This window comes from Ciconia boyciana, chromosome 3, assembly GCF_034638445.1.
Source record: "Ciconia boyciana chromosome 3, ASM3463844v1, whole genome shotgun sequence".
NCBI classification, from domain to species: domain Eukaryota; kingdom Metazoa; phylum Chordata; class Aves; order Ciconiiformes; family Ciconiidae; genus Ciconia; species Ciconia boyciana.
In genome coordinates, this window is record NC_132936.1 from 117,528,157 (window position 1) to 117,545,191 (window position 17,035).

Genomic DNA, 17,035 nt, shown 5'->3' on the forward strand with positions numbered 1-17,035 from the left:
GTCTTGTTCTTCTTTCTCAAGCCACTAAATTTTCAGATTTGCTTTGCAGCTGAGCTCAAAATCTTTATAGTTACTGTTTAAAAATGTTTTTGGGGGATGTTTAGAACTATCACAGCCTTCTTATAACTCTTTAAATTACTGTAAAAATTTTTCACTATTAATTTCTCATTGGTGAGGATTTTTAGCTTTTATGGCATCGTACTTGATTGCATAACTACATAGCATCCTCTTGCTGGCTTGTACATCTCAGTTTAGGACCAGTGTTGCCATTATAAATTACCTGCAGGAATAAAAATGAAACAATTCACTTTCTTGCGTCTAAGAAATTTACGTCACCATCTTAAATGTAACTGGGGGGGGGGGGGGGGGGGCAAAAAGAAAGGGGGGAAAAAAAAAAGAAAAGCTGTCATATTTGGATCATGAGAAGTTGAACTAGTGTTCTTTGTAAGCTTTGCTTCTTTTCTTTACTCAGGAGTTTTTCTGCCTGCAGCTCTTCCCCCATTGCTTCTGGGAAGCTGCTCAGTTTGCTAAGCAGTGCCTGCACATCAGAGAAAGAAATAAATTGTTGCTATGTGGAAGGCAAACTGATTGTTAGTTTAAGCAATCCATAAACCTTTTCAAAGAAAAAACTGCCCACATTTAACTAGGAATTTAGCGATTGGTTTATGTGCATTTAGTTAACTGTTCAGATCTGTTTCTTCATGCTTGACCCCAAAAGATTTTGAGACCCACTGAAATTGATTAGTGTGTTCCCCATGGTGAGTTGCATCCATTGAAATGAGTTTCTCAGGTCCCCATGTTAATTGCATGGTCATGTAGTTTAGCTCTTAAAGAAAAAAATAAACTACTAACCAAAGGGGGGGGGGGGGCCCGACAACAAGAAAACCCCCCACATGTGGTGAAGGTACAGGAATATATGGTGACTTAGCTGCACACAGGCAAAAGTGTTGCTGGAAAATATGGTTTGGTTGTTAGAAAACCCAGCAAAGGGAGTTTCTCATTTAACCTCTGCTTTATTTTGTTAAAATGGTCATAAATACCTGTGTTAGGCACTCTCCAGAGCAGTGGGTTCATGATTTAAAATAAATAAAATCTGCCTGGTTAATCAGTTTCTTTGCTTGGCTTCTGGCCACTGAGCTTTGTTCTGCCATTTTTTGAGAGTCTTCACTCGGCTTCTGAATTCTAACTAGAAGCTGATCATGTCCATATGAACTTTATTCCTTCCCTAAATTATACATTTGGCATCTTGGATCCTTCATATGTTCATTTCTGTCTCTTTTCTCATGTTTTTCTATCAGATAAGACTTGAATATCTAAATAGTCTCAATAATTTAACTATTACACTGGTTTTATTTATTCTTAGGTCTCCCAGTTTTGTGTTCCATAGAGGCAAGCAGCCCAGAGCTTGAGTGCTGCTTCCTTCATAGCCTCTTTTCCTGGCAGCAAGAAGAGGAGGGCTGAAGGTGACCTCTGGTTTTGACTCTCTCTCTTCTTAAAGCACCTCTGAAGGCTGCCAGAGCCATCCTGCAGGCTGTAAGCGAGAGTGGGATGGGGAAAATGAGGGATTGCATTGAGGAATGGCGCTGTCCCCTCTGATGGAAAGTGGGGAGGAGTGAGGGACAAAGTGCCACTCCACTCTTGAGCTTCCAGCATGAGAAGCTCACTGGATGAGCTTTTGTGTCTGCTCTGCAGCTTATGTGTGATTGGGACCGTGGACAGAAGCAAGAAGTCTTCCCCCCCACCCCCCCACCCCTTGCACACAGAGTTCCCTGAAACTTTACCCAGAGCAGCTTTACAGCAGTTATATGGTGAAAACTTCGTATCAACTATTTCTGTAGTGTAGCCCAAGTGCGTTGTCTTTATGGCAGGTTTTAGTATCTCCTTTTCATAGCTCTGAAGAGAGGTAGTGACCTGTCACTGAGTTCACATGGAGGTGCCTGGGGAGGATTTAGTGTGCTGGATCGGCAATGTAGATTTGCTGTGTTGAAGGAGTTCATTGATTCTATAGTCTCGTGGCGGAGAAGAAGAGGAACACAAATTCTGTAAAGCAAGTACTTTGGCCTTTCAGCTCTGAGGGCTGGATCTTGCTCCTGTTTAAACAGCCAAGGAGATAAATTCTAATCCTGTGGTTATCATTCTCACTTGAAAGTCTGTTACATGTGTGATATTTTTGTTGTTTCAGGTGATGATTACCATGTATCTTAAGTGTTTATCAAAAACTTTTATGCTTTCTGAGAAACTATGGGACCTTGAGTTTGTCACTGTTTGGAGAATCACAGTTAATTTTTAGAATGGCAGCTGTAGCCTTCTTTCACATCTTCAGTATGTGCCTTTAAGAATTACTCTTCTCAAATGGCAGTGTAGAACACTTGGGTATCAAATATTTTTAGTAACATGAAAAGTGGAGAAATGTTCTTGTTTTCTTTTGTGCCCTTTTTTTTTTCCCCAGGATTTTTCATCCTGAAAGACATGACACTACTGTGTATGACAGAAGTCATTTTCTAACAGGCCATTTTGTACAAACAATAGATGTGGTTTGTAGAAGATAGACGTTTCCACTAATTTCAAAATCTTGGTTATGCCCTTTATACCTGGGAGCTGTGACCACAGGATTTCATTACCAATTAGAAGAACAAGTGCAGCTGCTTCCTTTAGGGACATTGCCACTGCCCGGGAGATGTGTTTGTATGCTCATCCCTGTGTCCATTTGCACACATAGAATTAATTACTCTGGTTTGCTATGGAAACCGTTCTTCTCTGTTGTATATAAATAAGGGCTAAGCATTTCTGGAAATTTAGAAAAGATGAAAGGAAGTGTAAAGAATGCTATAATTAAACTGTTCCTGAAATTTTGGCACAATTCTTAGGCTCAAATTTGAAATTGGGTGCTGACTGAGATGCTGCTTGGTTCTTAGAGACTTTCTGTTAATTCTTTCATTACCTAAGCAAGCACATTCTTAGTCACTAGCATGTTCTCAAATGTTGATCCTTTTCAAGGAACGCAATGCTTTGCTGTTTTTATGATCCAATGCCTTTTGTCTGCCTCTTACTTTTCACTGGGGATATGTATTCCTGCTGTGTTGCAGAAGTGAAGTAAGCATCACCTGTTCATGTAAGGTAAGGGCAAGTGATATGTTGTAGGCAAAGTTAAGTTTTAAAAGTTAAGTAGAGCATGCTTTTGTATGCTGAAATGTTAGGCTAGGCTAGAATCTGGAATACTGGTTAGTTTTACTTCCTAAAAATGTATACTAGTGTCTTAGTTCTGCTCAACAAACACAAAACAGCCTACAAGTAATGGGACAAGTATTGTAACTTACTGTATGGCCAAAATGATTGGGCATTAAGAGATGATTAAAAGAAAAATTATATACTGTAGAACATGACTCATTATGGTCAGAATATACCAGTGAGGTAATGAAGAGGAAAAGAAAAAAAAAAAGTGAGTCAGGTATGCTCTGTGTAATTCAGATCCTTTGATAGTATAATAATTATGGCATTTTGACATTATGCTTTGCAAGTAGCTGAAGCTGGTGGTGGTCCCTGTCAGGCATTTCTTTCACATGTAGCAAAACTGAAGAGCTGATGTTCTAAGCAAGTTAATTTTCCTGCATTTTGCAGTTAACAGCTGAATAGGGAGAATAGACTGAACAGACTTGGTGCACAGTTCCCGACTCATCATCTTGACTCCAGTACAGAATCAAGATATTCTGATAACGTGGTGTTTGCCTCTGTGTTACGTTTCCTGTACGACGTTCGCTGATGCATGTGGTCAGTGGTTTACTTGAGACAAGAGATGAGGCAAATTTTCAGATAGAAATTCAAATGAGAAATGTTGTTGATAACTATTATAAATGTGAGGCAAATATTCTGGTGCATAAAGGTTTGTCCCAGCTGCATCGATTGGTCTAATTAAAATATGTAACTTCTGCCTACCAGCCTTGCTTCTCTGAACCATAAATCATTAGTTGTAACAAAAAACTTCTGGCTGAGGTTTGTGTTTGTAAATTCAGCATTGCTGCTGGAATATGCTGCATCTCCACAGGAGGGCTCTGCTGGCATAGCTCTACTAGCACACACTGTGGGATGCACGTTGGGATTTTCACCTACTCGGTTTCTTTTCCATTTTCCCAGTAAAAAAGTGGGTGTTGGAGCTGCTGGGTGGTGCCCTGTGTGCAGTGCAGCAGAGCATTGGAAAGGTGGCTGCTGAGGAGGTCCAGACTACAAAGATAGAAGTGCTCCTTTTCTGCCAGGCTTGCATCTCCTTCCCCTAGCAAGAAGAGAGATTCTGGTGCTGCTATTAAAAACAAGTACATTGAAAAAAAGGCTTTAATTTCATTTTTATGAGCAAACCTTGAAATTGGTGCTTTTTAATAAATGTTAAGAGATTGCCAGTTACCTGGTTTTAGTGGGTTGAACTGGGGGAAAAAATATACTCCATGTCAGTGGTACATGTCTGAGGCAGTTCATAGAGCAGCAATTGCTGTTCATAGAGCTATAATGAAATGCTGTTCATAGAGCTAAAGTTCATTGAGCTATAATGAAGCTGAAATTCTGTGTCTATATGGAAATATAACAGAGAGAAGAGAGAGAAATGTAAGGGAAGAACTTAAAAAGAAGAAAGCATACTATGCTTGTCAGAAAAAAAAAGGAGGGGGGATTTTTATTTTGGTTTTGTGGGGGAGGGAGGTTGTTGGGGGGGGTGGTGGTGTTTGTTTTTAATATTAAATCCATATCCTAAGGCCCATGTAGGAAGAATCAGAGCATTCTCCAGTGCATGCTGTAGAATTAAAATGCCTAGAAACCATTAGTACCAATATGTGCTGTTTATATTGCTGAGACCTTATCCTACCCAACAGCAGTGATGGTGGCACTGGTGGAGAGAAAAGCAGGAGACATTTGCTGTGTTATGATAAACTTAAGAGCCTTGTCTGCGTTCGAGATGCTGAAGTTTCCTTTCTCCGAAGGGACACTGAAGTGACGATGACATCAAGACACAGTTGCAGCTACTGTGACAAGCAGGAAATCCTGCCTAGTCTCTCAAAACCAGGGAATATAGATCCGTAACCATCCCACAAAACTTCTGAGTATTTGTATTTACATACTCTTGGTGTGAGTTTATAATGTAAGCCAGCAGAAAGAAGGTCAGGCAAGAGTAACCTAGATAAAGTTGTGGTTATGCAAACCATGCTGCTATCTAGCTGGCTCCTTATTCAGCGAAAATAAAACTTAGTGGGGATTTTTTTGTTGTTTTTTAAGTTATTTGGCTAGGATAGAAGCATTCCCAAGGTTAGCTTTTAACCCCTGCAGGATCACAGCATTCAGCATTAACTGTCTGAGTCATGAATGGGAAGAAAGGGAAGTTGCTTGGGGGAAAGTAATTCTTCTATTTAAACAACCTCTAACACGTAAAAAACACACAAATAGATGTTGGGGTAAGAAAGGTGTTGAGTAATGCTTCTCTTTCTTCTTTAGTTTTTTGGTCTGGAGAAGTACCAAACAAATCTTACAAATATTTTTTGACAAACAGTATGTTTAAATGCCTTAGTCTTGGCTCTTCTGCATTAGACCTGACTATCACATGAACCGTAGCAAATGAAGCTGGGTATTATAGTTTTCCTACATATGAGTCATTGATACTAACAGTTTTTTAGGAAGTGTGCAGTCTTTGAACTATAAATAGTTTTTTCCTTACCATTTTCAGAGTTGTTATCACACCATGAGCGTGTTGCACATCAGGCTAAGTTTTGTGGGACCTTTAACGGCATACATCTTAAGAAGTGAAGCTGACTTCTGAATCGGTGTTGTGTCTTAAGTTTGGATTGAAGTGCATAATCATTAGGTGAAATTATATTGGTTTTGGCTTATATTTCAGAAAATGTTCGATACCAAGGTTGCTGAAAAAATGGGTTCAGTAAAACCCTGAGGATGTGTAGAATTGGAGACTTTAACACATCTTAAGTAAATGTAGCTGTATACTCGTTGCACACCTTTTCTGCTAATTTATAACAGAGTGACTCTGGTAAGACCTGTTTTGGACTCTTCTGTAAGAACTCACTTTTCAGAGGGCAAGATCCTTACTGTTTCTCAGTAGCTAGCAGCCTGTATTCGGTGCTTATAAAAAGTCTTGTGATCCTCTGACAGATACATTTTTGTGGTAAGTGAAACTTTGTATCAGCTATGTTGTTTTCCATCTTAACATATTTTTATAATTTTGGACTCCTTTTCTTTAAAGCAGTTAACAAAACTTGACGTAAATATTTTCTCTTTGATATAGACAACATTGCTAAGTCGTCTGGAACGAATATTTGAAGTCTGTTTTCCTTCCATGCCTGTTCTTGAAATTGAAGAAGAAATAAGTTCCTTGAATCATTTGTTGGAAGCAGGTGAAAAGCAGATGACAACTGAGGAGTCCTTAGCAAATACTGGGTAAGAAGCCACAACGCAACAAACTTAAAATGAAGTAGAAACATGTCTTCTTTGGGAACTTAAAACGTATAGCAGTAATTCAAAATGAGTTGTTTGCTTCAAGCATTTTGAAAAACTATCAAGTAAAAATTAGCTATTTAGCAGAATGCTTGTTTTCGGTGACTACATATACCAGGAGTATTTCACTTAGCATATCAACTTAGTCAGCAGCATATCATCGTCTTTTAAGTGATGTCTCTGAGTTAATCAGAATATGTCTTATTAGTTACACTTGATACAAATTGCTATATTTATTCATGTGATAATGAAGTCTAAGCAGGCCTTGTCCTGTCTGCTGTGGACATCATTTTCCAATTACAAGTCTAAACTATAGTTGTTCAGACAACATGGTGCAGTTTTAGTTCCCCTGGGTGTTGTGCTTGGGCATAAGTTTAATTGGAATGTATAATAAGTCACTTGCATTAAAAACTAGAATAAATATTCAAGGCTGCTAAGCTGTTATTCCTGTTGATAACTTGATTTATGATGGGTTGTATAGGAAACTGATGGATGTGTGGATGGAGCTGCAGGATATCCATGATGCATATGGACTGAGATACCAGTGGGGTGGCTCCCACAGCAACAAAAAGCTTTTGTGCTCCTTGGGAATCGACACAAGAAATATTGTGAGTCTGTCAGTAAAACTTGCTTTCTAAATAACGGAGCTGCTTTAAATGTAGAATCAGGTGGAAATCTTTTTGTATGAATGCTTGTCTCTTAATTGCATAGCTGCACTGAACATGGCTTTTCATGACAGACCATCTGACAACTTAACGTTTTATAATCCCTATTAATATTTAAAGTTGCATTAGTTTTTAACCATTGTGTTATATTTAACATAGTATTTATTCTCGAATACTAATCTTATACGAGTTATATAACATTGAAAAATATTATCATCGCTGACACAGAAACTCTTAAGTAAATTGTTGTTGTTGTTTTATCAGCTCTTTACAGGCAACAAGAAACAGCCTGTTATAGTACCCATGTATGCAGCAGGACTGGTAAGCCTTTTTAGTGTTTTGTTTTGTTTTTTTATAGTTCCAACAACATTATATAATGAAATATATTAAATGACATTAAGCACCAAGTGTGCTAAAAGATATTTTTGTAAGTATGGTTATGGCTTAGGTATCAGTAGAAATGGTAAAAAGAATTGTCAAATGCACAATTTTCATGATGTGTGCAAGCAGATACTCTATTTTAAATGAAAAAAGTATTGATTTACTCATTTCATAAAGCAAGCTATTTATCTAATAAGGTGGGCTAGCTAGTCTAAGCTCAGTTTGAGGCATTTTCTAAAAAAGAAAAAATTGATTGAAGTAATGTATTAATGTGTATGCAGCAATAAAGTTTTTCTTGTTGAATTTTAACTATTAAATATAAGGTATAGATATCAACTAAAACTTGCACAAGAAACTAGATCATTAAATTGTTGTCAAAAATGACAGAACATCAAAATTAATCAAAACGTCAGTGCACATCAGCACTTGTGGGAAGCGCTGGCACTAAGACCAGATGCTTCAAAGAAGGTTAAGAACTGCTAGATAATTACGGTATTCCATTAAATGTGTGTAGGAGGTTTTCTCAGTGCTCTCAAGCATTCCTCTTGGTGCAACTGTTTCTCTGACAGGCTGTTTGTTAATTGCTTCATTGCATCTCAATATTCCTAGGTCAAGAGAGATGCATGGTAATGCTATGCACTGTTATTGGCATATTAATAAAGGACCCACATATATGTATATTAGGCTATTTATGCATACAAAAAGCATTGTATAGCCAGTATTGTTGTGTTGCCCCAAGTGCTAGATAAAAATAGCAAGCATAATTTAGGTTTCTGTAGATTGAAGGAAACTGAAGTAACCTAGTGCAGTAAGATCGACTGTTTTCACTTAAGCTGATATTGTGTAATTCCTGTTTGGCGTTTCAGACTCTGTGCAATGTCTGTAGTAGTAAAAACAGTCAGAAGATAAGATTTGCCATTTTTGCTAGTCTGAGCAGAAGAAATATGTTCTTTTTTCTGAAAACCTATGTATATATATATACACGCATGTACACACATGTATACACTTTTATATGGTCATTCACAAATTGAATATAAAAGGATTACAGTTTTCTTCGGTATATATTAAGTCAATTTAATCTGTAGGTTAATTTTGTAGAGTGACTTCTACAGTCAGTTTCTAGAGCTGTTGTTTTCTGATGCATCAAGGTCAGTTCATGCACTTCTTTGGGTGTAAGCGTGGTATTCTGATACAGAGAGATAAAACATCTCATAGCAATTGCTGTTTTCTTCCTGTAACATACTTGTGAGCAAGACTATGTTTGTACACAACATGCAATTATTTTTTGCAACAGATTGTTGTTGCTGATTAGTTATCTCCTCAATTTTTTATATACTTGTGCACACAATAAGCTGGATAGATGATGGTAGGAGTGAAGTGGCTTGCGGCTTTCTGTTGCCACACTGCTTCATGTGTTTCTCTGCTGTCCAAAAGAATTGATTTAACTGGTGGTTAAATTCTAAGCTCCCCTAACATGGTGTAGAAACATTTGTGTGACAGCTGATCTTGGTGGCTGACTTACTGAAATTATTTTAAAATACACTAGTTGCAAATCCAGTGGTTTTATTTGTGGGTTTCTTTTTTTATACCTCATCATTCTGAGGCAGTTTGCATGTCTCAGTGCAAACTTTAGTCTTTCTGTAGATCTCTTTCTCACCCTCAATTTTATTCAGGAACACCAGAGATTTCAGACATTTTTTCGTAGTACTGTTTTGCTTTGAACAGGTGTTTGTTTTTTTTTTATTAAAAATGTGGTTTTAATTATTTTCTTAATGCTTTTTAATGCATTTATTTCCATGCCAGTTATTACTGTTCTTGGTATCATTCTGCAAACTGATAATTTGACTTGTTTCCTCTGACTTAATTGTTGAAATGGAATAAATGCATTTGTACCTTTCTGATGGGCCATTTGATATTTCTGGAATAGTCTACACAGAATTGGGAGGAGAAGACATCACCTTATCAAGTAACTCTTTCCTCCAGCTTAAATTACATTATTGAAAGTTGAAAGCAAGCTCCAGCTAAGCACTTTGGTTTCTGTTATTGGCTCTAAAATGTTTCTTAGGCCTACGATGATTTTCTCCCCTGCCCCATCCCCTTCTGTCGCCCTCACTGAGAGTGTCCCAGAGAGGTATGGTTACCTCCAAGCCCCTATTTGAGGGTAGTACTACCTACTAGTGTGTTTCCTGGTTTTTTTGCATCTGCAGTTCTTGGAATATATATATGTGTGTGTCTCTGTGTGTGTGACTTTTTTTTTTTTTAATTGATTTCTTTATTTAGGGCATGTTAGAGCCTACCAAGGAACCTTTGAAACCAATATCTGCAGCAGAAAAAATAGCTTCAATAGGACAGACACCTCCTGTATCACCAGAGATGAACACATGTACATCTGATCAGTTCCAGGTAAAAAATAGAGAGAGAAGGGGGTGGAGAGGAAAAGAAAGAATGATGGAAACAATGGGGTGCCTTGCCTCTTCCTTCATATTTAAAATATCTAGATGGTGTGTTCAGAGACATATGTATGTAAAGGGCAGGTGTTCCTTGTGTCAGATTGAAGTCCTGCTCTTGGATCTACTTTTCATGTGTGACTGGAAGGGAGTCCCTATGATAAGTCTGTAGTAGTTCGTGGCCAGCATTTGAGAGTCCTGATGGATATTTACTGCTGTACAACAAGCTGCTCCAAAAGGCAGTGGACAGTTACTTCCACAAATTTTAGATGTAACTTTACAGTTGTCCTTCATCTGGCTAATGTTTTTCATCTTTGCTTTTTCTGAAGCTTATTGTAGGAGTCTGGTACAAAATTAGTTCAGAGGGGTTTAGGAGTGAGCTTTTGAATTCCATGGATTCTGTTTTGTTGTTGTTGTTTTTATATTATGATATCAGAAAACCACTTATGCATGTTGCAATGTGTGTGGCTGGCAACTAGCTAATGGGATATGCAGAGACATTTCATTTTCAGTGTCACTACAGTGGTAGTCGGCACATACTCAGTCAGCTGTGTCCCTTCTTAGTGCAGGTCTTGTTTAATCTGCCTAGCATCCTCAGTTACCTGCAATGCTTGTTGCTTCTGATTGAAGGCATTCCAAAATGAATTATTCTTGTGCTACACCTAACCTTAACACTAGGTACTTCTGAGTATAGTGATTTCCTTGTGCTCTTTGCTTTGCCGTAGTGCAGAGCTCTAACTGTGATATGCTTGTACCAGAGGAGAAATTTTTTTTCTTTGTGGAATAGCAGTATGTCAGCAGGCTAAGAACTGAGGTTGTTTTTATATAGTAACATGCAAGTTTGGTGACCCTTCCTATGCTGCTGCTTACAAATACTATAGTGGAACTGAGCAGCTTAACTGGGTATTAGAGAAGGTAACAGTAATGATTATTGCAACCAGTTTGAGCTGAAGAAATCACTTGTGTGATTTCTATATATGAACAAAGTAGGAAAATATCACTGGCTTTCTGCAGTGTTTAAAGTTCCCTTTTTTACAGAGGGGAAAACATAGATTAAACCGTACGCTAAACATAGTGTAGAGCACTGCAAGAGCCTGAAGTAGCAGCATCTCTGACATGTGCCATTTTCTCAGTTGCTTGGCAGTCATAGTGCTGGAAATAAGATCCTCTACTTATCGAAGTCTCTTTTCCTTTAATTATGAATTTGTACTTTTGGGTACTCCTGCAGCAGAATTTCCTATTGCTTGTCACAGTTTGATAATCCTGTCTCATAGCTTGTTCTGACAAGGCCATCTCAGTTCAATAGTTGTGGTCCATGAACACATACGAGAAGCTTCTATGCTATCTGTCTGCACTGCTGGCCTTAGGTTATTTTTTCCAAAAAGACAAATCCCAAAATAAGCTTTTGGGGAACAGATGAGTTAGAGCTCTAACCATTAAGAATGCTAAGGGGCCACAGTTAAGTGACATTCAGAAAGTCTCAGGGCATGAACAATCAATTCTCCACCTCAGAGACCTTGTTTCTTTCTTGGCCTCATCTTCTGTTAATGTTTGGTGGCTTCTGTTTGCTTTTGGGAAAATCCAGCTTCATTTCACATTGTGCCTCTTAGGAGTATTCCAGATTGTAGTGGTATTAAGATGATGTGCCCAAACTTTGGTAAACATTAGGAACTGTGCTATAAACATTGATAAATATGCAATGGAAATATTATAGGCAATTTTAGTGGACCCTGAAACTTCTTATTCTAAATGCAGGTAATTTAGGTACAACAGCTTAGGTATCTTTAAGCTTAAGTAATTACACAATAACTGGGTAAAACTTCTGAATTCCTCCATTTTCAGATGGCAGTGATGACTGGTCATTCTTGTGTTCAGAAACCTCAGCATATTGGCTCTCTTGTTGAAAAGAGAGGCACTGGTTAATAGATTCCTATGCTTTGCTTAAGGAAAGGAGACGAGTTCTCCTTTGTTGAAAGCCTGGCATTTATGGGACTTTTATGCAGATCAGTGTCTGTGCATGTGCATGTATGACTTCCTGCTGAGGGAATAAGATTTTGGAAGAAAGACTGTGATGATGCAAAAGTAGGAGTGGAAAGAACATTTGTAAAACCACAGAAATGCCTCCTTAGTTTTTTGGGTGTAGGTGAATGGAGGAAAGCATGCAGAGATTTAAAATGGCATTAAAAACCAAAAGAATGAGGAAAAAAGCAGCAAATGAGCTGCAATAGTTTTTCCTAGTTATTATATAAACTCTGTTTTGTCCTCCTTCCCTGCAGAGGCTCTCACTGGGTTGGTTAGACTGTGGAAATACAGTGGACAAATTTCCACTGTATTTCGAAATTCCAAATTTCACTGTATTTCCAAAAGCTCAAAATTTTGGAGCCATTTAAGCTGTAAGAACAAGGTTTTTGAAATGATGATTTGTCCTCTCAAGCAACTGAAGTTACTGACTGATCTGTCACATTAGTTTATTGTATAAAGATGACTTTTGTAGACTCATTCTGTTTTATATTTGAAGGTAGTGTCTAAATTCTTCTTTGATCTGTTGTTTATCTTGACAATTGGGGGATTTATTTCTCTGTTCCTCTGTGCTCATAACTATAAGACAGTAAACAGAATATGAAATAATCCCATGATTACTGTTGCCTTTATCTAAGCATGGTGTCTCAAAGGCTTCACAGGTCTGAAGTAAAAGGCTCTATGAAGGCACATCAGTTGTAAGAGAGAATGGCTGCTCAAATAGGCAACCTTTGATTGTGAAACCTGAGATAGGTACCCTTCTCTTCTGTTTTACAGCATCTGCTATAGTGGGCTTCTACACCACGGCCAAGTCTTCAGGCAGTGTGATTAAAATATATTCCAGTGCTTGTTAAAAAGGTTGCTGTCTAGACTTAATGGTGACTGCGTTCTCTGGCCACCAAAGTTTATTTACCTTCTTCTCTTTGGCTTTTTTGCAAAAAGTTCTCTAGATGTTTCTGGTCTTTTGGTACTGCTTCAAAGCATCCTCTTCTCTCTGTTTGGGACTATGTTTCTTTGGTAGAGCCTAGTGGTAGCTTTGTCCCAGCGTACAGGATAACTTTGGGATTTCTTACCTGCCTAGTTTTGATTAGTATGTTTTACATTGGAATAGAAATCTACAGTGACCCAGACCTTTCTAGAAGAAAATTACCAGTAATTCGTTTCTGCAGGTACCTATTACAGCACATCTGCATGCATGTAAGCCACTGAATTAGAGATCAGTTTATAATACAGGATGTCTCTTACACTTGCTGGCTGTCAGGGACTGAACCGTAATTAAACCCCATGGGGTGACAGTCTTTAAAAACACTTTTAATTACATAAGGGACCATCAGGACTTCTAACAATGACAGATGCAAACTACCATACTATTGGCCACCAGCCAAAGGCTCTGTCGTGGAACTGCCCTCCAGTTATACATATGAGAAAGATCCAAGAATATATGTAGCTTTGTGGACAGAGTAAGAGAGAAAGATTTACAGGTAAGAGATACTACAGAACTTGCTATTCTATCAGATGTGACAGTTGCTTAAAGGTGGTGTCTGAGAAAAATAATTTTCAGAACTGTTGTAATTTTGTCAATGAATGCACACAATGAAATGTATGAATTACTTCCTTGTAAACCTTTTTCTGAAATGTTTGATGCTCATTTGTGGGATCTATCTAAATATTGATATTATATTTGTATTAAGCCCTTCTATTTTTCCCCCCAGCTTTAAAACAGAAAAGATACTTCCTTTTTTTTTCTTTGTTTAATTTTCCTTGGGTAATTACTGGCACAGAGACAAACATTTACATTTTACTCCTTTGGATTATAAAAACTCTTACATAATACCATTCTAAAATTACTGTGTGAAAACATCTCTCACTTCTATCAAAGTGAAATATGATGCAGTAAAACCAGCAGGCATTTTAGTTTCCTCTTTCTTACTTCCTTAACATTCAGAGTAGTACTCAGACAGCTGAGTATACTTTTTCATTTCTGTACTGTGTCTTGTAATCTAAGATGGAGGGAGGAGTGAGAGCAGTTTGCCCTGATTCTCAATATCCTTCTAGATTGGGCGCTTTTCCTTTAAAGCATGTTATTAAAATACTGGTTGTAAATCCGGTAGTCTAGCAACCTTGTAATCTCTGAAAGACAAAACATTATATTCCCATTTGCAGGGCATGTTCCCATTGTCTGAGATTTCAATGCTGTGTTCAGGTGTCCCAGTATAATTAGTTTTTCTTAGAGCCAAGGTCACTAGAAACAGAAGACTTTTCCTTTCTGTTTAATTGGCTTTTGCCTCTGCCCTCTCCTTTCACTTTGTTTGCTGTTGTATAGACCAGGGCTTGCCAGCATCCTGTATAGATGGGGTCTGCTTTACTTGCCACCCCCCTCTTTTGCACGTGGCTGAAGTCAGTAGAATGGCCTCATCCCACAGAGCGGACTAATATACTTAGTGTATACTCTTACTGATTTGGAATCAGATCCCCCCCCACCCCTGTTTTAGGAAGAATTCATCACACCCTTTGTGCTTTTCTTGGCAAATATGAGAATTCATCACACCCTTTGTGCTCTTCTTGGCAAATATGAGAATCAAGTCGTCATTAAAGGGAAAAGCTTAGCCAGTCATTGGTACCACCTTTTCCATGGAATTCTGTCACACTGCTGAGTCCTGACTTAAGTCTTTTGACACAAAGTGTAGTGGGTATTTTCCTCAGTAAGTGAGAGTTAGTAGGAAGCTCCTTTGTTTCAATTTGAGTTCATTTTCCTCAGGGCAGAAAGCTACTAAATTGTCATACTTGCCTCTTTTTTTTTTTTTTTTTGTACAAACCCCTTTTAATGTTAGTATATTTTAGGTGTGACAAACTTTAAACAAGCTACTGATGATAGTGATCATTACTTCATCACGTGTAGCTTCCACACTGCTAACATTATGTTTCCATGCAAATCATTTCAATGCTAGCAATTTCATTACCAAAGCAAAGTAAAAAATGTAGCATCAGCTCCTTAAGCTCCATGGAGTGAATACTGTTCTAGTTGTGCTCAGTACTGGAAATATTTCCAAGTCATTAGGTAGGAAAGATTTTTCTAGGCAAGGCTTTTACTATAAGTAAATACAGAAATCTCCAGCTCCCTTCATTTTTCTTTCTGTAAACATCTATCACCTAGCAAAAGCCTTTTACAGTAAGCTTAATTGTACAAAGCTAGCTCAGGTTGCTACAGTCTTGATTCATGAATCTGCATATTTTTTCCAGTGTTGGATAGTTGAAAGCTTTAAAAGTAAATAAAAAAAAATTAAAGCTTGACTTTCTACAAAAGCAAAGAGAAGATATGTCTCAGCCACTGGAAACTTGACAACTAGTGATGTGTTTTGAATAACGCTGCAGAGAACTTCCATCGCTCTCCTTCCTTAAGTGTGATTGTTCTGTTAAAAGTTGAAGGCACATCCCTGTCCCACTACTTCTTGACAGTTGACTTCACTGGGGAGAGAGCAGAAATGTAATGCACAGAAGTAGAAAGATTAATTTATTTCAGACATTTCTGATACTGTACCATCAGTTTGTGTCCTGAGAATACAGGATGACAGCACTTGCAAGTTACACTGCACCTGAACACACTTTCCCTGTAAAGCATGGTCCCTGCTGCTTGCTTGATTTACCTGTGTGTGTGTGCAAAAGACTTAACAAGAGTAAATTAAAAGGCAAGGATAGGCTCCCAGAAGGAGTGAACGTTTCCATGCTTCTCTTGTTCAAGCATTATTACCAATGGTTTGTTTATATATTGGAATGAGTTAATTGTTAAAGGGTAATAAGTCACAGGATTTTTTTTAAAGGGGTGGAGTGGGGAGGGTGTTGATAGTTTGTGTCTCACATGTAGGGATTATGTCTCTTAAAAGCAAAACAAACCAAAAGACTCATGGGCTATTTGATGGTAAATAAGTGATTTTATATATAATCAGGACAAAGTATGGATGTACAGACAGCTTTCACTAATAACCTTATTCTACATTTGCCCTATAATTGTGTATACATAACTTTTTATGCAAAATGTCTCATCTTCCATGGAAGTAATAGTAGTTTAACTTTCAACTATGCCTTAAGGTCTTTTTATCCAATTCATATGTTTTAGTTAATTTGCAAATCCTGTTTGAGTTAGAAGTTGCTTAATCTGTACTGTTCAGAATTTAATGAGACTTCCTGTGGTAGAACAAATCTACTTTGAATCTGTAGTGCATATTATGAAAGTACACGCCTCCTAAAAGCTGAAGCTTGCTCTTTTAGTTGTCTTTTTAGTATTTAGACGCTAAAGAATCTGTTGTTTGAACTGCTTTGCATTGTTGTAACCTGAACTGACTATAAAATCTGATTTCTGACTTTTCAACTCTAGGAATCTCTACCACCTGTCCAGTTTGACTGGAGTAGCAGTGGCCTTACTAACCCTTTAGATGGTACGTCTCTCCGTAGAGCCTCTAGCACCAGAGCTAGAGATAAGAAAGCTACAAAGTTCAGACAAACATCTATCTGCTGATTATTTTTTTTTTAAATATACACACACACATATATATAAAAATATATATAATATTTATTTCTTACTCCTAACTTTGGAAATTCAGGCTTTCTTTCTGATTAGCTGTGCCCCTACATGAAGTATTATGTAGTCTGAAAAATACTAAGTTAAAGTATTATTTTAGATTCCTGCCATATGCTAATGACACAGTGGCAATATTAACACTTCATTATATACATAACTGCAGATTATAATGAAACTCTGAACAAATGAGCATTTTAGATTGACAAGTTTTACTTCTTAAAAGTATTTTTCACCAATGAACTATCTCGTTAGACATCCTTTGAATAACAAACTTGTGTATAGTAGCTACTTCAAAGCACAATATTTTAACCACAAACTGTTTGCAAAAGATACACTTCTTGAGCTGAAAGTTTTCAGATTTACAGATAATTTTATATTTCAGAAATGTGACTTCATCTGTTATCACTTTTGCTTACACTCAAGAGCTAATTATAGCTAATATATTAAATTTAAGAGGTAGCTAC

The 17,035-nt window shown here is 37.6% G+C and overlaps 1 protein-coding gene across 4 annotated transcripts in view; it reads left to right on the forward strand.

Annotated features, from left to right (window-relative positions):
* The window catches only part of AFTPH (aftiphilin), a 47,949-nt gene that overhangs the window by 18,629 nt on the left and 12,285 nt on the right, over positions 1-17,035 (forward strand). For 3 of the 4 annotated variants that reach the window (XM_072857350.1, XM_072857348.1, XM_072857349.1), the window contains exons 3-7: positions 6,275-6,426; positions 6,965-7,091; positions 7,413-7,469; positions 9,810-9,932; positions 16,368-16,428. In XM_072857350.1, coding sequence (XP_072713451.1) covers positions 6,275-6,426; positions 6,965-7,091; positions 7,413-7,469; positions 9,810-9,932; positions 16,368-16,428 — 520 coding nt within the window. The remainder of the gene's footprint in view (positions 1-6,274; positions 6,427-6,964; positions 7,092-7,412; positions 7,470-9,809; positions 9,933-16,367; positions 16,429-17,035) is intronic. The other variant, XR_012041727.1, reaches the window with a different exon arrangement.